This window comes from Tachypleus tridentatus, chromosome 4 (genome assembly GCF_004210375.1).
Source record: "Tachypleus tridentatus isolate NWPU-2018 chromosome 4, ASM421037v1, whole genome shotgun sequence".
Taxonomy (NCBI): domain Eukaryota; kingdom Metazoa; phylum Arthropoda; class Merostomata; order Xiphosura; family Limulidae; genus Tachypleus; species Tachypleus tridentatus.
This window is the reverse complement of record NC_134828.1, coordinates 69,468,758-69,494,219: the sequence shown is the minus strand read 5'-3', so window position 1 is coordinate 69,494,219 and position 25,462 is coordinate 69,468,758. Positions and strand designations below refer to the sequence as shown.

General features: G+C 33.9%; 1 protein-coding gene across 8 annotated transcripts in view; it reads right to left on the bottom strand.

Annotated features, from left to right (window-relative positions):
* Positions 1–1,155: 1,155 nt before the first annotated feature.
* Positions 1,156–25,462, bottom strand: part of LOC143249378 (uncharacterized) — a 350,051-nt gene continuing 325,744 nt past the window's right edge. For 4 of the 8 annotated variants that reach the window (XM_076499138.1, XM_076499141.1, XM_076499139.1 and 1 more), the window contains 2 exons: positions 6,326–6,435; positions 1,156–5,048 (listed from right to left, as the gene is read on the bottom strand). In XM_076499138.1, the coding sequence (XP_076355253.1) occupies positions 2,829–4,871 (2,043 nt within the window). In that variant the 5' untranslated portion in view covers positions 4,872–5,048; positions 6,326–6,435 and the 3' untranslated portion in view covers positions 1,156–2,828. The remainder of the gene's footprint in view (positions 5,049–6,325; positions 6,436–25,462) is intronic. The other 4 variants (XM_076499137.1, XM_076499136.1, XM_076499133.1 and 1 more) reach the window with 2 other exon arrangements.

The following is a 25,462-nucleotide window of genomic DNA, read 5'->3' as shown; positions in this document are numbered from 1 at the left end:
TGTTGAAGATATCTACTCTGTCCTAGTTTTGCTTTAGACGAAAGAATGATAATCTGTGATCCCCTGTTCAACAGATAGGTACATTCCGTTTGTTTTAAAACCTAGAGAGTCTTTTGAAGTATAGAAGTTGTGTTTGTTTTTAGCTGACCAAGTGACAAACACGGTAATTATAAGATTCAATACCAATAAACTTTATTTGTGTTGTTTTGTAAAGTTAATGAACTCGAATCTTTCTTTGAACATCTTACCTGTCAGACAAATTCTTCATTCGAGTGTTTTTGTGATGGAAACTTACCTGTGCGTCCATTGGTCCATGTATAAATTACGTTGGAAAACACAACAATTGAAATTGCTGTCATCACCAAGGGTAAAACAATGGAGGTTTCCCAAAAAGTTGTGCATTATCTTATGGCCATTAGCTTTTAATAAATTATGACTGTGTTAAAATATATATTTAATATTTAAACCACGTTAAATTTGTTTTACAAGGCATTCAAAAAGTTTCAGAATTACATGAGCCAATCGTTTCTCAACAAAACAAGAACACCAAGTTAACTACCTACTCACAATCATCTAAGTGATATCAAGCTTTCCCAAAATAACAACATTTCAGTTATCTTTCAATATTGGACTTGTTTTCAGTATACATTATGTAAAATTATCATGATACAAATTTGTGATAATGTTTTACTCAACACTCATATAATTTAAATTATAAAAATTTATTTGTTATTGTACTATGTGTTCAAATACCTTTAGAAGTCTCACAAGTCTTTAGAATAAATAATTCTAAATATTAGAAAGATCTCTATAAATTTTAATCACGGCTTTACTTGAAATCTTCATTGACTCAATATCATAAATCAGTTGATGAGTATTTGTAAGAAAGTAACCTAAAATTAAAGAAGAAATTAGAGTGTGTGTGTTTTTCTTATATCAAGGCCACGTTCCGCTATCTGCTGAGCCCACCGAGTGGAATCGAACCCCTGATTTTAGCGTTGTAAATCCGTAAACATACCGTTCTACTAGCGTGGGGCTACTCATTATAGAAACAAAAAGTTTCCATACAAAGTTTACTTAATATGCCTGTGAAAAAGGATAGCAGACCAATCAACTTCGAGCATGTGTTAGTGTTAGTAAAGCACCAGACACTTATTTTTCTTCAAACAGACAAAGCTTTTTATTTCACAATAATAACACAGTATCCAGAAAACTCAGTTTCTCTCATAACAACTAGAATTATACTAACGATTCTCTATCTGCCCAAGAGAAGTCTACAGCTTCAAACTCATAACTTTTATCTGTCTTGATATCACAAATTTAAACTTTACATCAAATAAAAAATTCAGTACCACAAAAAACAAGTTAATTTATAAAACTTAAATTCTTCCCTTTGAAAGCAACAGCAAAAGAACAACTTTGTCATTTCTAAGTTTGTTGTTTACTTTTAAATATATAATTTTTCACAAAGTATTAAGTCTTATAAACTGTTTGAATAAATTATTTGGATGAAGAAAACTTGGAAGGAATAAATTAGACGTGTAAGTTTGTTAATGTTTTTATTTTGGAAGGCTGTAGATAACAGGTCTTTAAAGGGTAGGAGTCACGGTGTAAATATATTTAAACTATATCTTTTCGAAGAACCACTCTAAGGTCATGTACTGAATACCATGTATGTATTAATTAAGTCAATACTGCTATCAACTGGGTTGTTTTGTGACTCCGTTTCTTTACTTTTACTGACCTTACATTTAACATGAAAATTTAATTTTCATGTATTATCGAAAACATTGCTCCAGTTTTATAAAGAGTGTACTTCGAAATATCGTAATATCCTCTCTATTGTTATTTGTTTAGTAGTAATGTAAGTGTAGAATTTGGCTTTTGCAGTGCACTTGCAATAGAATATGCACTGAAAGGAAATATTTAGTATCAAAAGCAACAACAAAACTTATGAAAAATCTTAATCTGCTTTTTTAAAATATATCACTTTTAGTCAGAGATAAAAATTCGGTTATTGTAATTATCCACTCTGATCAACTACTTGTACAAATCACAAAACAATACTTTGGTGTATGTTTTAACATCCTGACTACGAAATTATAATTCGAATGAACAAGATTTTCCAAGTTATACATATCATCACCAACAATTATAAAAATGTTTCGAACAGTAAGATCTGGCAAACATTCTTTTTCTCTCTCACTGCCAACTGATCCAGGATTAATACATCAATTACAATGTTTCACGTGATTAGACAAAATGCAGGACATACTTCTGTTTATAAGTTTACAGTTAACGTGTTTTGATTACAATAATGATAACACAAATAATTAACATGTAAAGAAACAGCTGAATCCACTGCTCTAGGTAATCCAATTATCATCACTTCACACACATATATAAATCAAATTATCTGACTTCCAGGAAACCAGTATTTGTATGAGTAATAAAATTTGCCACAAAAGATAAGCAGAAAAGCAACATCACAATAGAAAAATCTGGTGGCTAATACAGTAATGAACAACTGTCCAAAACTGCTTTTCATCTTGTTCAGGGTGTTTTGATTCTGCGTTTTTAGCTATAATAATAATTTTGAGGTGACGCAATTTGTATATGTTTGTTCCATTATTGCGAAAGTCATAAAGCCAACTCAAATTAAATGTCTCAAGGTGATAATAAAATGGCCTTTCGTCTCTTTGTTGCTGAAAATACAAGAGATATATCTTGATAGCACCACACTCTATTAACAAACATAGTCTGTTTTTTTTTCATCAAATGGTATACAAAGTAACTCTTATATTGGAGTTTAAATGTCCTTCATTGCTTCAGACTTCGGTACCGTCTGCTCCTCCATCAAGGTCTTCAGATGTTTTGTCTCCTCTGTCTTCTGAGGTTGTATCTGAAATCGGTCGGAAGTAAGCTGAAGGGTTATCGACCTGATGTGGATGAAACAATAAATCTGGAGTATTTCCTCCCGAATTTAGAGGAGTTTGAGCGCCGCTTTTGTTATCATTTACTGAATTTTGTTTCTGAGGTTCTTTGATTCCAGGTTCAGATGTTTTTGGGTTATTTTCAAAACCCGTAGCTTCCAGCTCTGAACTTCCATCTCCACGTTCTCTTTCAAATGATTTTTTTTCACCTTTTCGTCGCAAGGTGTCAGCCAATTCATTTTGCAGACGTGAGTGAAGGTCGCCTTGGGGAACAGGCATAGGGACGATAATAGGGCTGCGGGTACTCAACTGTTTCTCCATTTGGGAAGGAGGAGGAGGAAGACAAAAATTAGATTCTGGACTAAGAGGACTTTCCCAGGTTGGGTTAGGGAGTATGTGGTCGTTCATTTCCCACACACGAGGAGGCAAACCAGTATCACCCCCCCTAGAATCGTACGTATCTGTTTCTGAAGTTGGTAGCTCCTCATATGCACCAAGTCTAGGGGGTATCTTTACTGTAGTAACTGCAAGAAGTTTCAAGTCAACGTCTTCTTGCGATTCTTTGGCATCAAGATTACCAACTAAATTACCTACTTTGTGACTGATGTCTTGTCGTTTGTGACTACCTGGTTTCAGTTGCCTCCTACGTAAAATCCACAACAAAAGGGCACATATGAGGAAAACTAGAAGAGCACCAATGACAATTCCGATTATCATTCCTGTTGCAGACCCTCTGTCATCATCTTCTTCATGGTCTTTCACTGTAGAATCTTTCTCTCTCACTTCTTGTGGCTTCTCTCTGTCTGTTATTTTCTGTTCAGTGACGGGGTGTCGAGAAATAACGAGAGTAAAGTTTTTAGTTCGAACACCTGCCAAATTTTCGGCAATACAAGTATAAGTTCCAGCATTTGGATCTTGTACAAAAGTAATCTTTAAACGGGAAAGTTTTTCTCTGTGTCCTGTCTCGCTAACTACAAACGTTTGTTGTGAGGAAATTCCTTCCGAAATGTTTGCAATTGTTCTTTGCCTCCACACCCACTTAACGGTTGGACTAGGGTCTCCTTTTACTCTGCAATCTAATGTGACATTCACATTTTCATAGACATTGAATACACTTGATGTATTGAGAAACTGTGGAGGACAAGAGAAATCATCAATTTCGACAAAATTCCACATTTTATCTTTTATATGTAAGGGCTGGTGGCATATTGGAGGAGTATAAGGTATATTGTTTTCGTCTAACCATTGTCGAAAAGTACGAAGTTCACAGTCACACCTCCAAGGGTTGTCATATAAAGATATATCATTTAAAGATTTCAAAGGTATCATAGTTTTACCTGAAACAGTCTCTAAGCTATTGAAATCGATTCTTAACACTTGAAGATTTTCCAAACCATCAAAAGCTTTTGGTGCTATGGTATGTATGTGACATTTTGATACCTCTAAGACTGTCAAAGATTTAGCAGAAGAAAACGCGTGGTTAGGCAGGGTAGATAAGGGATTTCCATTAAGTTTAAGCTCTCTGAGTCGTGGAACGTGAATAAAGCTTGCAGATGGAACAATGGTCAGTTTGTTAAAGCTGAGGTCCAGCTCCACTAGGTTCGTCAACCGATTAAACGCATATTCATTAACCTGATCTATGTCACAGTGAACTAAAAATACTTTTTGTAGGTTAACCAAGCCCACCTGAAGGAATGCATCACGGTGCAAAATGTGAAGTTTATTCCTGGATATGCTCAGTACCTGTACACCACTGTCCAGTTCGGATGGAACTGCACTGAATCCAACCCCAGAACACTCAGCTGTCTGCTTTCCGTTCCTCCAGATACAATTACACTTTGGATGACAACTGAAGGCACTGGTCACAACCAGAATACTCCACGATACAAGGAACACAACCGACAATCTCATTCTCCAATGACTGCTAGAATAAACCATTTAAATTGGTCAAAGAAAACGCACACAAGGATAACTTACATTACTCCTGCAAAGACTCCTTCTAGAATAGATTTGTACCTGTATCTAGTAGCATACATACTTTTACCTACATCTTTTATTTTACGTAAACTGGACTCCCCTTGATAAATGACCTCGAAGTGGTTGTAATGAATCGCCCTAAAACAAAATTAAAACTATATTTAGATAGTGCATGTTATTATTTGTAAATATTCAGTTTATACTGAGGAAAATTAATTGCTTCCTCAAATAATTCTGGAAGTTTCAAATCCTAATTAATTACCAAAATGCAGTCCAAAAGAATTTATCTAACAAGCTATAGGAAGGTGATAACTTTAACATATAACGTCATTAATAAAATAGTTCCTCTGAAAATTGTTACAAAAACGAATATTGCAGATCTTGAGAGAAATTAAACAAAAACATTATGCATCACATAAGCCAACTGAAAAAAGTATAATGATGGGATATACAAAACGTGAATGTGTAAACATGTTGATATGACAATAATTGCAAAATTTGAATATATTTATAATTGCCATTGAAAGACAAATATATACATGTATTTAGACATTCCAAGAAAGCAAAAACAAAAATTATTTGTTTCCATTTCAATAATACTAATTACACATATATATTATAATAATAATTTGTTTCAATAATACGAAAACTTTTAAAAAATATTTGTAATTGCCAGCCCAATACATCAAATAAAAGTAGATTGTGCAACTGCAACATAACTTATTACTAAATGAAGATTACAACACGCTGTGCTTTTAAGAATTAAAACTATATATATAATTATAAGTAAATAATAATTTCAACCAAAAGCCTTATATAGTTTTACTGTAAATTTTATTTTAAGGTACTAAAGAACAAAAAACATCAATGAAATCATTATAAATAAAACTGAGACACACAATAAAAATAAATAAACGAGAAACTGAAGTATTATTTTTAATACAAAGGCCTGGCCAGCAGTAGATATGGGAGATGTATAACCTTATAGTTAAGGCGCTTGCCTCGTAATCTTGGGGTCGCTGGTTCAAATCCAGTGGTCAAAGATGCTCGCCCTTCCAGCCATGGAGACGTTACAATGTAAAAGTTAATCCCCCTTTTTATTTGTAAATGATCAGCTCAACAGTTGGCGGTGGATGCCGTTGACTAACTAACCACCTTCCCTTTACTGTCTCACTTAGGAATGACTAGTGCACGTTACCCTCTTGTAGCTTTGCGCGAAATTCAAAACAAACAAACTCAATATAGATTTTTCGTTTGTTTGTTAACATTTTAAAGTATTTGATAACAGTTTTTATCTTAATTAGTTATGGCTTCAACTGCATTAAATATTTTCTGTATTACTTATAAAACTTTCTTTTAATTGCATTTTAAAGAATACAAACATAATTCTGGCTGGTGATTACCTGTGCACTTACCTCTTAAATAGCTTTTTTATCTTCTGCTTTTCTCACCACGGACATCGGAACCCACTTTTTATCGTTATTAGATTTGAGACTTACAGCTGAGCCACTTGTAGGATCTCTTCCTAAAAAAAACAAAACAAATTTACAAAACGCTTTAGGATTCATCTGTTAACGTCAACAATTTTTTTTTCGATCAGGATCTTTATTTGCAACATCGATTTATTTATTTTCTAAAAGAAACAATGAATTAAACATTTCGTATGTTACATAACTTCTGTACACATCGTATATTGTACGTTTGCAACATACGTGTCAGCAAATTACTTTGAATTGTGTTCGATGTTAACAATATTAATGACAGAGTAAATTGATTCTAATTAAGGTTTCAAATGAAATAACATTTGACTTCATAGTGCTTAAAATAAGAATGCCTAGGATGTAATACCTCAGGGTAAGGGTACATACATTTTCTGAAAAGAAATAAATATATTTCAGTGATTCTCTACCCAGCTGATGATAATGCTCTCATGAATTATTTGAAAAATATAAACTCATTTTTAAAAACACAACAAAACGCGTCAGAAGGAGGCGTATGTACATTTTAGAACAATTTTTGCACATCAATACAAAGTAGTGAATTTACACAATACAATAATTATAAAATTATTATAAAAAGTGCTAATCTTGTATGTATTATTTTTCATTAGAATCCGAAGAAAAGTAGTTTTTCGAAAAGCAATGCTGTTAATATAAAGCAGTTTCGGTGAACGTGTATGTACCTTGTTTACTTACCAATTAAATATGCAGTCAAATTGATACGTATACAAAATAAGTACAGCACGGATAACCACTTGTATAAATTTGTGATTAACAATAATACAAATTTATATACCCATTAGTAAGAGGCCTGCCTTTGTTTGACGTTACATAATTTATCCCAAAGAGGAATAATGCATTGCGTTTTTACCATTTAATGTCATTCTACCTTCTACTTTCTGTTATGTCGCATTATGTGTATATATATATATATATATATATATATTGTATATTTGTTTATTTTTGTGCTCGGACGTTTACCCTATATAAATATATATGGCCCAGCATGGCCAGGTGGGTTACGGCGTTCGACTCGTAATCTGAGGGTCGCGGGTTCGAATCCCTTTCCCACCAAACATGCTCACCCTTTCAGCCGTGGAGGCTTTATAATGTGATGGTCAATCCCACTATTCGTTGGTAAAAGAGTAGCCCAAGAGTTGAGGGTGGCTGGTGATGACTAACAGCCTTCCCTCTAGTCTTACACTACTAAATTAGCGACGGCTAGTGCAGATAGCTCTCGTGTAGTTTGAGCGAAATTCAAGAAACAAAAACAAAACAAATATATACATGTATGTCCATTGCGAGTTTTTTACTACCCGATATAGCCGCTGATTTATCAAATATTAAAGGCACCGCCTAAATTTCTTTAAACAAAGATATTACGTTTTCTATATTAGTGACTTTATTGTTGTTCAAATATGTTTAAAGAAATTTAGGCGGTACCTTTAATATTTGATAAATCAGCGGCTATATCTGGTTGTGAAGAACTCGCAAAGGACATACATGAATATATATATATATTTATTTATTTATATAGGGTAAACTCCCGAGCAAATTGAATAAAATAAACAAATATATATATATATAAAGTGAGATAACAGAAAGTGGAAGTAGAATGACATAAAATGGTAAAACAGTAATGCATTATTTCTCGTTGGGATAAATTATGCAACGTAAAAAGAGGGCAAGTTTCTTACTGATGGGTAAATAAATACTTGTATTTATTTTATTATATCATTGTAATTGCTACATTTCTACTGTCAAGTATGTCCATTCTGTTGTTTTCTGCAAGTCTACTTGTTTAATGGCGCAGGTCTTGGACAGAGAATATGACGTTCAGGCCTAGACTTTAAAAGGATAATTTTACGTTAATAAGCCGTGTAGAAAGTATTTCAGTTTGTTTTTGGATATTACAAATGTGGAACGTAAATTGAAAACAAACAAAAGAAATTAGGGGTCTGTTTGTATTAAATTATCTCAGAAGTTTGAAAGAGTTAAATTACATCTATATTCACACAATATTACATCATACAGTAAGAAAATACATAATACTGTGAAGACCCTCATTTTTTATTTTTAGAAATCGTTCTAAGTAAGGGTTTGGTACCTGTCTAGTTACAAACCTTTTCTTTCTGGTTAGTAATTAAGTGTTCATTATCGTTTCAGTACAAATGTTAATATAATAAGTTAGGTACAACTCTTCTTAGCAAAAAGAAAAAAAAAGCAACTTCTACTGTTTGCTTTTATAATTTCAAAATTTTACATTGTTTATGGTAAAACAAACAAAAACAAATGTGTTCAGTAAATAACATAAAAATTTCCATACCGCGCCAGGAGTTGTATTAAACAACCTCAAAATTAATCGTCAATCACGATGAGCCAATAACAATTGGAATGAATTAACGGTTGCACAACCTTCAAATAAATTGACAAACATATAAAAAATATCTTTTAGAACAATCCAGCCTTGTTTGTTTATTTGTTTTTTAATTTCGCGCAAAGCTACTCGAGGGCTAGCTGCGCTAGCCGTCCCTAATTTTGCAGTGTAAGGCTAGAGGAAAGGCAGCTAGTCATCACCACTCACCGCCAACTCTTGGGCTACTCTTTTACTAACTAGTAGTGGGATTGCCCGTCACATTATAACGCCACAGTAGTGAAAGAGCGAGTATGTTTGCTGTGAATGGGATTTGAACCTACAACTCTTGGATTACGAGTCTAGTGCCTAAACCACCTAGCCATGCCGGGCCTCAATTCGGCCTTTATATATTCTCTGCATGATTAGCAAAATTACTTCTATATATTATGAAATTCTTAAATACAATACAGTCAAAGATGTGAAGAATAAAGTTAAATATATATATAAACCTACAGTTAAAATGACAGTTTCGTCGTCGTATCTCCAAAGGTATTCTGAGTTTCAAAAGTACGGCACTTTTTAGATGTAAATAAGCATGACAAAAATTCCCGCGTTGATTTATCTTAAATTTTCATACGTTTTAAATTCTTTATATGTGTTCAATTACGTAATATTTAATGTGGTTTTAAACTAGTAATGAAAGAAACACTTATTTTTTCACAACAATACCAAAATGGAAATGTCTGAAAATATATATGTGATGATTACTAGACCGTTTATACTGTATCACATAGAAATAACGAATACATATATATATGATGATCATTAGACCCTTACTACTGCATTACAATGAATAAACGAAGATATATATTATGATCACTAGACTATTTGTACGTAAATCAACCTTCAGATACGCGTCAACATGAGACAGATGTTAACCGCAGATATTGTCACGTTGTAAAATTGTCTCTTCTGTTCAGTCTACATACGTTTACCACGAAAACATTATAATACACCTCGCTTGAATAAGTGCAATTCAAACAAGGGAAAAATCTTTGGTATTTGCCCGAGGGTACCGAAACTTTTACTAACAAGTTTTCGCTGGCACAATTGTGTAAGCCCCATCGTAAAGACAAAGATATTGACAGAAAAGGCTGAGTATATACAAATAACGGTAAGCCAAGTTTCTTTATCGACTATATAACGCGAACAGACGAAACTTTGGCTTGAGACGCATACGAGATCTCAAAATTTTAATGTTAAATGAGTCAAGGCGATGATGAAACAAAAACAACTCAAAAGCGAAAACAGACTTGAATGCACTCTTGGTTTTTGATAAATTAGCCTTGTTTTGCCCTAAGAAATCGGTGGAAAATGTGGAAAAGTTTGATCGGAGGAACTGTCACAAGATTTAAACAAAGTTTCTGAATGTAGTGTGTATACCACATGAATACAAAAGAATCGAAATAATGCTTAACTATTTTCCATCAAAATTAAATAATAGCATTAGGAACTTTTATATCTGATACGCTATATTTTCCCATGTTACAACGTAAGTTGTTGTTGCTTTGAAGTAAGCACAAAGCTACACAATGGGCTGTCTGTGCTCTGCCCACCACGGGTATCAAAACTCGGTTTATAGCGTTGTAAATCTGCAGACATACCGCTGAGCCACTGGGGGGCTACGACGTATGTCCGACTTTTAAAACTCATTTGGACAGTGACGAGCTATGTTGTGGATTAACAGTGATGAGTTACGCGTGGTAAACTAGTCCAACAGTAACTAGTGAAGCATTGTGAATTAGTCCAAGAGAACAGTGACTAGATAAGCGTTATTAACTGGTTGAACAGACACATCGAATGCTGATATTTAATGTGCGAGATAAGTATCGAAAATGGTGAAACAATAAATAGTTTTATAGCAGAATTCTTACAAACAGATGGAAGAGTTGTAAACGAGGTTTTGGTTTACGTTCGAGATTTTTCAGAGTATAATCTAGGAATATCATAGGGCGCTATTGTACAATTATAATTCATAATAGTTAAAATCTTAGAGCAACGATTAGAGCAGAATTATATTCAAAAGAAAACCTTACAAAGCTAATATACTATTGTAACGTTATCATTTCCTTTACGGATTCCAACTCGAGACTTCTTGCACGCAGACTGGTGCTCTACCCACTGAGATAAATGGTTAATTCCACAGCTGGTATTAGTGAGACACTTTTGACTGACGTGAGTATAATATCATTTAACATTAATCTGAACTTGAGCCGAGATAGGATTAATGGGTAACATGTCGGAATTTGAATTGTTTAGGCTTGAGGCTTATTGGCGTAAAACAACACGGCTATATGCGTCCCGAAATGTGAAGATGAGGTTGTATGATTTGCATTCTGTTCCTTCCACCTTTAAATAAATAGCATCTGAACTTTTGGGGCCGAGGGTGCGTTGTATGAGTACTAATTAAAACATGTTATTCTGTCTACAAGATTAGTCCAAACGTTTGCTGTGCTAATGACCTGTCATTCCTTTATTCCGTTACTAGCATAGATATCAATTGTGTGTTTTATTCTAATAGCAAAGCCACATCGGGCTATCTGCTGAGCCTACCGAGGGGAATCGAACCTGTGATTTTTAGCGTTGTAAATCCGTAGACTTACTACTGTACTAGCGGGGGGGGGTATATATCAATTGTGTACTTTTGCATGAACTCCAACAAAATATATATATTCCAGATTTCTCTTTCGCTCATTAAATTGGAGTTACGTTTCAGAACTTATATTTCCGTTATGTTACCATTTAGAAAGGTATTTACAAGTTGTATGGTGTTTTGATGATTTCCCTCTCCACAGAGTTACTGATAAGAGATATAATTGCCCTAAACCGATTTAACTCGCTGACAAATAGCAAATCAAGTTACAGACTAGACTTTACGTTATTTTTTAATATAAGTTAATGAATCAATGACGAAAGTGAACATTTAATTTTGTTGGTTATCAAATTATCAGAACTCTCGCTTGTACTCAGTATTTCCGTCAATACACGTCTAAATAATTAAACAGTAATGTGTGTCCGTGAGCTGGAATATTCTGAAACGTTACTAAATTATGTAAAAATGAAATTAGCAGTAGGAAAATATTGATGAAAGGAAAAAAAAGTCACAACTTTGGCTAGGGAAAAGTCACATTTTATTTAAATACCATAAATAATTAAAGTAATAAAACAAAAAATATTTTAAATTAGTTATTTACTGATAATACATGACTTATACACATTGACAACACAAATTATGTGATGGTATTACACATACACTAATGTGCCAAAAAATGGAACATTAAAAAACGTATTTTCAATAATTTTGTTTTTTTGTATAATATTGAAATTTTGATTTTACATATTAACCATAGGAAAAGAGGATTCAACCATTTCCTTTCTGTTAAATAAAGACGCAGGAAAAGGAATCAGATTTTATATAAAAGTGCTTATAAATATATGTGTGTTCGTGTTTGCTTAAAAAAACGTATTTTTAATAACTTTGTTTTTTTTGTATAATATTGAAATTTTCATTTTACATATTAACCCTAGGAAAAGAGGATTCAACCATTTCCTTTCTGTTAAATAAAGACGCAGGAAAAGGAATCAGATTTTATATAAAAGTGCTTATAAATATATGTGTGTTCGTGTTTGCACGGTGACTTTTTTTTTCCTGGATTCGTACTGACGACGCCATCATTAACGTAATGGAAGGGTGGGTGTAAATAGTACTATGAATCGTAAAACCAAAGGTAGCTGGATCTGTTATCCATCAAAGTGCCATCTCATTCAGGAGTTTTTTGGTGTTTGATTTTTTTTTCATCTGTTTGTTTTTTGAATTTGGCGCAAAGCTACATGGGGGCTATCTGCGCTAGCCGTCCCTAATTTAGTAATGTAAGACTAGAGGGAAGGCAGCTAGTCATCACCACCCACCGCTAACTCTTTTACCAACGAATAGTAGGAGTGACCGTCACATTATAACGTCCCCACGGCTGAAAGGGCGAGCATGTCTGGTGCGACGGGGATTCGAACCCATGACCCTCAGATTACGAGTTGAAAGCTTTTACCCACCTGGCCATGCTAGGCTTTCATTTGTTTATATACACTTTAACTACCGCTAACGTCACTATGTTGAGTTTTAATATTTACCCAGATGTACACAGGTTTTTAAAGCGTCTCTAAATATGGTTGTTATTACTACATAAGTTGATCGACTTACCATTTTTGATGAAATAATTTTGTCTAAAGTGTCTTTAGTGTTCGAAGTGTTTGGGGAAATCAAGTGTTGTGAAATAGGTTTAATCTCGCAGTTATTGAGACACCCCCACGGTCATCAGATTCGTTCAGAAGTCTACGTATCTAACCTCATACTTAAGTACACAAGATAGGTCACTGCTTTAACTTATTTAAATATACAACACTGCCTTAACATTTTATGAATTTTGTTCACTTGAAGTGCAAATACCACAACAAAACGTTTTGTACATGAAGCACAAGTTCTTTCCTTCTTACTAACATGAAAATGGTGATTATCGGAGTACGTCAAGTACTTTGCTTTAGAGCCTTACAGGAAAAAATGTAAATTATTATATTGAACAAGTTAAGGTTGACTTTGAATTAATAAAAGCCAACTAAAACTGCCACTAATAAGAAAACAAAACGTAAAGTCATTATTGCAAAAGCACCGAGGGATGTCAGTGTGAAGAAGATGAGACTGGAATATGGGATGGTCCGTTCATTACATCTTATTTTTAGATTTTTGTTTATTAATTTTACTGATATGTACATACACACGTTCACAATTAATTTGACAGGTCTATTTTTGTAGTATTCATTATTATAAGGTTTGTTTACTACAGGAGCTCTCAATCTTTTACCATGCCCCACTCCACCTTGAACATCTTTTGTACTTGTGCTCCGACCCCTAATAATAATAGTGCTAGTTTTTAGCCCCCCCCCCAGAGGTTCAGCGGTACGTCTGCGGACTTACAAGTTAAAAACCGGGTTTCGATACCCGTGGTGGGCAGAGCACCATTGTGTAGCTTTGTGCTTAATACAAAACAACGACAACAACAGCTAGTTTTTAATGTAGAAAGTCGTAATATAATTTTTTTTCAAATTAACATTTTTGTAATTTATTTATTACAACACCATTTACACGTTTGCCAAAAGTTTTATAGATTGATTTACTCTAATCCTGTCTAAAATAATTTCAATTTGAGAGTTCCCTGGTAGAGGTCCTGATGAGTAATTTGTTAATTTATTTTCTTTTATATCTTGTATATCTAATGTGTTGTTATAATTAAATAACGTCTTTTAATGTTTATCGATTACTTGTTTCTTAAAACTGTTTTAAGTTTTGAAACAGTTCGAAGTATATTTCATTCTCTAATTTTCTCGGATGATCAAAGGCAGAAAGAAATGTTATATGAATGTTTTGATTTGTTAAAGATATGTGCTGATTGTCAGTTGATGCACGTTTCCTTATATGTGTTGTATAGCTCCCCATTGACACGACGGTACGTCTGCGAGCTCGCTCCGCTAGGAACCGAGGTTTGATACCTGTGGTGGGCAGAGCACAAATATCTCATTGTGTAACTTTGTGCTTAATTAAAAACAAACAAACGTGTTGTTTATGTTGAATATGTTTGTGGTCCAGTGATATCTAAATTTAGGAAGTTCATTTGTTACTTTTTCATTTTAAATTGTGAATGTTTTTGTGAGAATGAATTAATATGTTTTAAACAAAGTCCCTTTGTATATGCTAATTATTGAAATTGCATAACACACTATCAACGTCTCTCAAACGAACGTGTGTCCCTCCAGTACAGCGGTAAGTCTATGGATTTACAGCGTTAAAATCAGCGGTTCGATTCCCCTCGGTAGATTCAGCTTTGCTATAAGAAAACACATACTCAACCAAACACATCGGGAAAATAAGTCTGTGTGTATTACACTTGTTTTTATAAAAATAAGTTGCTTGAAAGCTTATCACGCTTAAGTCCATTTTTGTGGATCTGAAATTGTTTTTGAAACTCTCAAACAGTTGACTATTGTAAAATGCAGTATAAATATTTATAAAAGATGTCTCTTTTACCTTTAGTGAATGCCCTTTATGAAACGTGACTTCTGTTTATACAATTTAAAGCCAAACACATTCTATTTTTTTTTTTCCTTGTAGCAACTAAGGATTGCTTTCCTGAAAGAGTGAAACGTCTTGGTATGGGATTTCTTCCTCAGGTGTCTCAGAGAAGCTGAAATCTTTTTTCATAAGTATTGAAAAAAATACTTGGATTCCCTTGTTGATCTTTTCATAGAACTAGTGTTTGATCTTCAATTTACTACACTCTAGCTTTGGCTACCATCTATTTTTCTACGCTGCTTTCTTAAGCGTTAGTATTATATGCTTCACGTTTATTTGTTGAGTAAGTAATATGCATGATGTAAAACTCAAAACTGTTCTGATTCTAGCGCCTCTAAGGAACTCGTTGGAAATCGATTGGTAGTGCCATTTTTGAACATACAGAAAAGTGTTTTTCTCAACGATTCGTTTTTTAAGAGTTTCGTAATTTCGAGTTATACGGTGGTTGAGTAAATATTAAAACGGTTCTGGAATCTCACTACAGCATTAGATACCATATCTAATCACGATCGTTATCACATCTACGCGTTTTGAAACTAGCCTTACAGCATAACTTCTGTTGTAAGAGGCCACGTCGTAAGTCTTTCACGTTAAAAGCGCATCACTGTTCCCTACCTACTTGCCATAATCTGTCTGGTATATGAAGCCAACGACTTCCCAACATTCATTTTAAGTGTTCGATGTGTTTTCATATGGAAAAATATGCATACCCGTTTTATGCTCCAGCTACTTGAAGTATGCAACGGTTGAACGAATATACTTGGGTACGAATGACTTTTCTAGTCGCTTTTCTAGGTTGAGTTTCTTTCTGGTTATGTTGTGCATTGTTACCTAAGGCTCGTGAACGGCTTTTTACACTGACATTTGTTACACAATTTCGCGCTTTGCTTACCATGGCTGGGGTACGATTTATTGTATGTCTTTTTCTGGAAGGCATTGGTAGCCAACTTTAATTCATGTCCCTTTATTTTCCGATGCTATTAAGTTCGAGGAACGTATTCGACTTGGAAACCATAACTCCCTCATCTAAATACTTCATTATGACCTAAAGGTATTAATATTTTGCATCAGAAAGGAATCTAACATACCTTTACCTAAAGTGATCGATTTTCGGTGTCATTGATGTTTGTATCTAAGTACAAAACTACACAATGAACTGTCTGTGCTCTGCCCACCACGGGTATCGAAACCCAGATTCTAGCATTGTACGTCCGCAGACATACAGCTGTGCCACTGGGAGGGCATTTCCACTGTCATTTCGTTACCCACGAAAATTTAAAAAATGTCAAAATGTAGTTATGATACATTCTATTTTACCAATACTTTAAATCGGCTGTTTCGACACGTGACTAACTTTTCAAAAAATAGTTTTAATTGTTTGTACTCAATACAATAGTTCACAACAACAAGAAACTAAAAATACAACGCTTGTCGCTGTTTTAATACACAATGGTGTAAGTGTTTAAAGTCCATTTGTTTACTTAAAGCATTTCCCTTCCAACCATATTAATAGTTGAGAAAGAATAAATTATATTTTAGAAGTTCGTTTTACAACTGTTATACCTCTGAGTTTCTGTTTCAAAATATTTAAAGTTCTGAATTACTTTAAAAAATAAAGTACTTCATTTACTTTATGAAGTAAATAAAAGTTATCTTATTTTGAAACTTATGAAGTTTATAAGCTACCTTATAGACTTTCTGTGCTGTACCCACCAGGGGTATCGAGACCTGGTTTTTAACGTTATAAGCTTTCAGATTTAGCGTTCAGTCAGTGAGAAAGGGGGACACAAGTCGTGAGAAACTTGTGGGCATTATGAGCTGTTGTGGCCTGGCATGGCCAAGCGTGTTAAGGCGTGCGACTCGTAATCTGAGGGTCGCGGGTTCGCATCCCCGTCGCGCCAAACATGTTCGCCCTTTCAGCCGTGGGGGCGTTATAATGTAACGGTCAATCCCACTATTCGTTGGTAAAAGAGTAGCCCAAGAGTTGGCGGTGGGTGGTGATGACTAGCTGCCTTTCCTCTAGTCTTACACTGCTAAATTAGGGACGGCTAGCACAGATAGCCCTCGAGTAGCTTTGTGCGAAATTCAAAAAACAAACAAACAAACAATATGAGCTGTTGTCAACTTGTAATCCCTGTTTATTATTTTGTTAGCGATATCAAGAGATATGCCTAGCGTTACTGCATTGTATTTATTTTTTAGTCGAAGGTTATCTTCCGTAATTTTAAATTTCATGTAGTTTTGTTTGTTTGTTTTCTTACAGCAAAGCCACATCGGGCTATCTGCAGAGCTCACCGAAGGAAATCGAACTCCTGATTTTAGCGTTGTAAATCCATAGACTTACCGCTCTACTGTCAAACTGTTATAAATTTACCGTAAACAAAATATATAGCTGCAAAACATTTCACTCTTGGCGTACTCTGCTCTTATACGCGAATCCTTCTTATAAAACGTAATTAATCGTAAGTGTCGAAAGAATCCTATATGAAAGTTCTTTAATAAACCGATAGTAGTCCCAGAAACATCAAACTTGCAATATATATATTTAAATTTGGCACTTTAATGTCTGCAGTGTGTATTGTAAGAGATTTAGATGCTTATTTGAGCCACATATCTTGAAAGAAAAATCAAATTATTATGATTAATATTTTAGCTGCGGCATAACGGCTCATGGAAAGTTTCTGTTTTTTTTTTTTTTTCATTACAAACTTTTATCTCATTGCTCCGTCATCTCTTGACCGATTTGAGACCTAATTATAGGTTTCGACTTAGAAAGAATATTTCTTCGATTTATATATTTGATCTCGCCTAAGGTCTCAAAAATTAATTTACTACAATCCTGTCTTAAAGAATTTCAATTTAGGGGTAGGTTGGTAGAGATCCTGATGAGTAATAAAATCTAATCGGGTTTCAATCTCCGTCGCACCGAACATGCTCACCCTTATAATGTGACAGTCAATCCCACTATTCGTTGGCGAAATTTAAAACAAACAAACAAACCATACCTATAATAACTATTTATGTGCATCTACAGAATTTGATTTTATTTCTAAGTTCGCTTTTAACCTCTAGTAAACTAGAGTCTTAGATATATCACGTTTTCTACTTTCCACTAGTGTCCGTTTTCTCACTGGAATGTTGTACTCAATGATCTTTTCAATTCAGTGATTTGACATTTACATGCGAAACAAAGTAGCTTTTTTATTTAGCTTTTATTGGTTTCTAATTGGTATGACTAAAAAGGGTTAGGTTCTGTTGTAAGTAGCTTTAAATACAACTTTATTAATTTAGGTTTTGTTCAGAAACAGATAAATTAATTTTAATATTTGTTCTTCAGGAACACAAGTTAGTTGAGTCAAAAGCAAATTGTTGGATTGGGTTATAATGTGCATAGTTAGATAATGGTGTAAAAACATTTTGGTAATAACGTTACTAAAAATGACATTTTTCCTACTGTTTATATTTTGTTTTTAAGATTTTGTGAAACTTGGCTGTTGAAGAAAATTTTATGTAAATCAGAGGTTCATAAAAAATTAATTACACCATCAGTGCTTGTATTACTAGTCTTGATGAAGCAAAAATAACAAAATGTTGGCTAAAATAAAAGGTTTTGCATTGTAACCTGGACAGTGAAGGTCGTTTTTATAAAGTTATGCTAAAATGTCAAATCTCTTTAAAATACATTACAAATGTTGTAATAATAAGTCAAATTAAACTATATCAGGCTTTGTAAATAAATATCTATTTTGGTGTTGATTGTGGATGAGTGCTTTGTACCTTCTTTCGTCTCACTAATCTATAAAAATAGTTCATTCTTTAGTTATCGAGTCCTCCAACCCCATTGTTGTTGCAGAAATGATTTACCTTTAGTTTTACTCCTTAACGCCTAACGTCACAGCAGTGCCTAAAGGATAATCATTTGTATACAGCGTTGATTCGTTGATGTTGCCGCCTACTATCAAATATGAAATAGTGTTAGCCTGACTTACGTATATGAGCACGTTAATAGAATGCATGACCAATAGAGTAAGTTTTAGAATGTGTGAATAATAGTGTACATTTAGTGACACAGTGTACAAATAATTTTGTACGACGAAGAATGTGTGAATATAATAATATAATACGTTATATAAGGATGGAATAACTGTGCAAATTTTAGAATATATGAAAAACAAAGTATACTTTAGTATTTTATTTTGATTAGATAGGCACATTTTACAGCGCGAGAATAGCCAACTGAATTTTTAAAATACTGTGATAAGAAGGACGAGACAGAATGTACAAGTAACAATACATATCTGACATAAGCAAGCATTTATCACAATGAATGAAGAGAAAATTTAGTTTATAAAAGGAGTGAATAATAGTTAGTTTTTACAAAGTATGAACAGCTGAGTACATTTTAGAATGTGTGAATGAGATAACACTTACATCATACGGGTTGGAAAGTTTTCACCAAATCTCATTAAGAAGGTAAGAAGATGGAGAATGAATCGCAATTTCAAATACAGCAAGTGAAACAGTGCGGAGCAAAATAACAGATAACGTTTAGGAGAGAGCAAGCTATTTAATAAGCCAAAAATAATAGTTGTTCCTCAAAGTAACATAAGATACAGTGCATTAATAAATAGCCACAAAGCTTTGCTAACATTTTCCACACTTATAACTTGTACATGCATACCGCAGACAATATACCAAATTCAAGAAAAGTAGCCCCTCGAGTGGTATAGCGGTATACTGCCGGACTTAAAGCGCTAAAAACCTAGTTTTGATACTTGTGGTGAGCAGAGCACAAATAGTCCCATGTATAACTTTGTACTTAACTTCAAACAAACTAATATAAATGATGTATTTAATATGTAAATGAGAACATAATTCATGATGTAAGTCCCTTCACTCCTAAAGTTTAGTTTTCACTTCCAAAGATTGTTATTGTTCACCTATAAAATAAACTTCGAGAAGTTATTGTATGTAATTTTTTGCCGCGACATAGCGGCTCACAGAACGTCCCTGAGTTTGTCTGTTGTTGTATTTTTCTGTACAAACTGTTGTTTCATAGCTCTATCATCTCTTGACCGATTTGATATCTAATTACAGTTTTGGAATCACTTCATCTTTCCAATACAGCGGTATAAGAAACATGCATAAAATATTATGGGGTCAACAACTTATAAGTCAAACAGGAATAATAATAATGATGAACAAATGTTTGTTTTTTATTTTTCCAAATTCTTACTTAACTTTTAACTTACAAATTGACATTTTGATGTTCAAGAGACTTAGGACACAATGCTGAAAAAAAAAGATTATTTAAGTGTGTTTACTATTATAATATACAAGTGTCCTACAGTACAGTTTCGTCCACAATGTTTTTCATGTTTATTTTTTATTCTACTTGACAGAGAAAGAGTTTTTGTTAAACTTCTACATGAAGATACCCATACAATATTTTCTGATAGAATGATAACTGAATGTATAAGCGCATTTTAGTAAAATGATTTTATGTCGCATTTTGTACCTTTGAAAAATGAATGAATTAATAACAGAGTAAGTTCTGGAACGTGTGGTGAACAAAAAACTTTTTTTTACCCCAAACTGTAACAGGGGTACAATACTAGTATTTATTAGTATCAATTAATATTTTCTTACCCTCGCCTCAAAAGCTTTCTAATCGAAATATCGTTTGGCTTCGGTTCAGCCAGTTCTATATTTGTTTTGTTTTAATCGAGCACATATCTATGAGTGTTATTAGAAGTACAAACTCTAACTTCACAAAATGCTGACATGATTTTTCAGAAAGACCTGAAAAGCAAATTCCGCTTCCTTGTCAAATGTGAAAAAGTAAGACCGCTACCTACCTATTTTTATTAATGTTTGGAAATCGAAGACAGCTTGTATGAAGTTAAAATAATCTTTTGGATACGGTTGATGGAACTGTTCTTCAATTACACTGAATAATTAATTAATTATTCTTTCTAGTATTTTATATTGCTTATTGGATCTTTACGCGTCATATTCGCCTCCTTTTTCAACTTAATTTTTAGGTTTTACACGAATTTTTCGTTTATTATCATGTATATATATATTTTGCTTTTAGTCAATTTTGCTCGCCTTGAAGCCTTTATGTGTGTTTTCTTATAACAAAGTCACATCAGGCTATCTACTGGGGCCTGGCATGGCCAAGCGCGTTAAGGGTTCGACTCGTAATCCGAGGGTCGCGGGTTCGAATCCCGGTCGCACCAAACATGCTGGCCCTTTCAGCCGTGGGGGCGTTATAATGTGACGGTCAATCCCACTATTCGTTATTAAAAGAGTAGCCCAAGAGTTGGCGGTGGGTGGTGATGACTAGCTGCCTTTCCTCTAGTCTTACACTGTTAAATTAGGGACGGCTAGGGCAGATAGCCCTCGAGTAGCTTTGCGCGAAATTCAAAACAAACAAACAAGCTATCTACTGAGTCCACCGAGGGGAATCGAACCCTGATTTTAGCATCGTAAATTCATAGACGTACCGCTGTATCAGCGGGGGACAGCTTTCATAAGTCGTTTTTCATCAATTCCTGAGCCTTAAACTGTCATTAAATTTGAAAGAGCAGAAGTATATTCGAACAGATGTTAAGTTTTAAACTGGAATAACGCACGCCTAATAATGTTGCTTTTGATGAGTTTATAAAGTTTCATATATTTCACCATAAGGTACTGCTGGTATTAATAGTCTCAAATGAACAGATGAGAATGAGCAGAGGAAACCAGTATATGATATCAGATATTTCTGAGACAAATACAGGTTCGTCCAGATCAAACTGTTTAATTATAATTGAGTTCTCTATAAGAATGACTGCATTCAGTCTATTATGTATCGTAATAACGAAATAAAATCTAGTCTGCCAGTCAAATCAACGAGAAGTATATTCAACTGTCGATGAGAACTCTGATGAACGAATTTCTTTGTGTATGATTAATTGTTTCAAACATAAGAATTCGTTTCGCTACGATATTTAATTGCACTGTAACGTTTCCAGCTGTTTGTTTACCTAAGTTATACATTTCATAATGACTAGAATATTTCTTAGAGTTCATTTTGATATCGATTTAAGCAAATGTTCACACTATGCATATCATAGTTTTAGAATTTTTTTTAATATAAAAATACTTAAGAACACATGTTCATAAGTTCTTACTCCCCAAAATAAACTCACAGTGTTGTTTGTTACAGTATACTTGCTTACATAGATCCTGTAAAAACAACAAATGTGCTTATTATTAACTTACGTGTGGCTTTAACCACACACCTTACAACAAGCCTGATCCTTTGACATTTACGCACAAAACATCTTCAAGTTGTATTGAGACCTAGCTGTTAGTGAAGAAACCTACGTAAGTACAGCGTGTTCTACACATGTGGTAAAATATGTCATCAGTTTCAGTTTGTTTGTTATGTCTAACTGTTTCCTGCAGTGACAAACTTATCAAAGAATCCTAACGAGTGGTAAACGAAACGAATGTTAGACGCGTGTGCGTCAATTCGTCTCGAGCGAAAGAAAACTTTCAAAACAAACACCAATCGATCACATGGTTCAACACTCTCTTAACAGATTTCTAAAAGTAAAAGACTATAAACCGCATGATATACTCTGGTTGTTAAGGCACACACGATAGTTCAGTATGTTATCATCAGGACAGTTTTATTATCAGGATAGCAGACGAGATTATCCACCTCTCATTCGGACAATAAAAGAACCTATCATTAAAACTGGTGTAATCAAGAGCATTATAGTTTAACCTGTTTATGGATGATTAGCACGCGCAAGTATGTTACAGCCAGGCTACACGGACATTATCTCATAATCGAAGGGACGTGTAGAAGTTTTTGCGTGAGATTCGGATATAGCGTGTTTAACTACTTTTCATTGTTTTTACCAGATCAATAGGATTATTACCCGAGCTTCGCAGTCTATGTGATCTGACTCAGAATAAAGTGAACCGTTTCTTTAAGCCTCCAATTACTAACAAACTTGTGTTGCTTGTACCTGCATTAGTCTGAAAGTACGTTGAGGACAAAACCAACATAACTGAATGAGACATCTATGTTTTTTTGTTTCTTTTTTATCTGCAGAACGTGGTTTAACATGTTTGACCTAAGATGATTACTGGATCCCTTTGCAGTACACAGCATTACTGACTTAAGACATATTTCGTTAAGCTCACTGATTATGTTTAAGACTCCTAAGCACAAAATATTATAAAAACAGTTTTGTTTGTTTGTTGAATTTCACGCAAAGCTACTCGAGGGTTATCTGCGCTGCCTTCTCTAATTTATCATTGTAAGACTAAAAGGAAGGCAGCTAGTCATTAGCACCTATCGCTTACTTTTTAGCTGCTCTTTTACCAACGAATAGTGGGATTAACCGTCAATTAATAACGCCGCACGGCTGAAAGGCCGAGCATGTTTGGTGTGACGGGAGTTCCAATGCGACTCTTGGATTGTGAGTCGAGTGCCCTAACCACCTGGCCATGTCAGGGCAAAGCATGTTTGTTGATTTATTGGTGTATTTTGGTGGTGAAAGTTTTTCACTTTCAATAAATAGAAAGCTTCTTCGGTATTTACATTAACGAAAGATGTGAAAATGTTTTATTTTCTCACAGTCTTTCTCTAATTTTAAACAGTTTAACTTGAGCATATAAACACATACACATCAGCTTTGGGAGAATATCCACAACCAAGCAAAAAAATATTAGAGAACAAAAATCCAAACACTTAATGACTGAGGAATGTTTCGAGTCTGGCACACTTTTCCTCTTAATGTGTTAGTCTATTTACCTCGAAATTTGTATAGGAAGTGAGTGCACAAAATAAAAAAATATATCATTGATAAGTTCTATATAATTATTAACAACACGCATGAAATAAGAGTATCTGAGAATATGGGAAAAATTAATTTTATGATGTAAGTAAAAATGTGAAAATAGAAAGCGAAAAAAAAAGTACTCAAATACATCAGTAATTGTAAACCTAAAGTGAAAGTTCGAAGAGAAAGATACGCACTTAAACATGATAATATTGTAATACGAAACGCAAAGGATCAGATAAAGATATACATACAGTCTTCAAACAATACTAGAATTGTAAATAAAGGTACACTTTGAAAGATAAAATACATGATTAAGTGGCAAACATAATATCATAACAGTTCAACAAAATTATAATATACAAACAATTAATAACTAGCTTTGTTGACAAGGGAATATAACATTTATTAGTAACGCATGAAATCAGTTTTCGTTCTTGTTTTTCGACACTGTTCGATGAAGGACCTACCATTGTTGAATAGCGTATAGAGCAATTTTTATTATCACGCCACGTGTAAGCACAATTCTTACTTTAATAAACAACTCAAGGTCAAACTTGGACACGTAATAACGTATCACTGTTTTTAGTCAGGCATATTTAAACTATTAAATATATTTGTAATTACTATACGAAAAAAAACAGCATTACAGATTAGCCTCGCTTATTGGCAACACTCATCAAATAAGTCTCAACAAACGTATGAGACGCCATATAAAACATACAGACGTAGATTTATAGAAAATATAAAAGAAACAAAAAACATTCCAAAACCTAACATTATTAGCACATTTCTTTATCTATTCTTCATTAAATAGGAAGAGCGTTGAAGTGAGTTTGTTGTTAAGCATCAAGTTCCAAAATGAGCTATTTACCCTTCATACTGTGGGTATTAAAACTTGGTTTTTAGCAATAAAAGTCCTCAGACTTAATGCTTGCATCCAGTACAAGTAACAACAGATGAGGTATGTAAGTTTTAAAACGGCGCCTCATAGAAGTTTAATTTATTTCTGTTAATTTAGTTAACATATGTTTCAGTTCATCAGCCAAACGATGCATATAACGTATACAATAGAACTAAACTTTTAATTCTGTATTTTGTATTTAAAAATTAAGTTTTCAAAGTTATAACGAAACTGAATTGAAATAAACAAAACACTTTTAATTATTATGTAAAGTTAAGGGTGTGATGGATTTGCTGTTGTATATTTATTTTGATATATATATGTTTGTTTCAGTTAAATACATATATATTTAGAAACGTTTGTACTACTTTCTTTGATAGATTCATCACATATGTAACTTATATTACTAAATCTTTATTGCGAAATTCGCGCCTATTCACTTTGTTGTTTCAGCTTACATTTCTAGAATCTCGCCTAACGCTTATAAACCAACGCGATAGGCCAAGAGACAGTTTATATTGTTGGTTTGCTGCAGTTTGTATACTATAAACCAGGGGTGTGCAACAGGCGGCCCGCGGGCCACAACCCGGCCCGCCAAGCCATTTAGTGTGGCCCTAATTGTTGTAATCTAACCATGTGGCCTGATCTGTAATCCAACGCAAATGGAATATTTTTAAAAGCATCGATCCTACGGGATTCCCAGGCTTCGACTCGACAAACTTCTAAAATTATCTTTGCTAGAGAGGAGCAGGCCGAATTCGATTGGTCG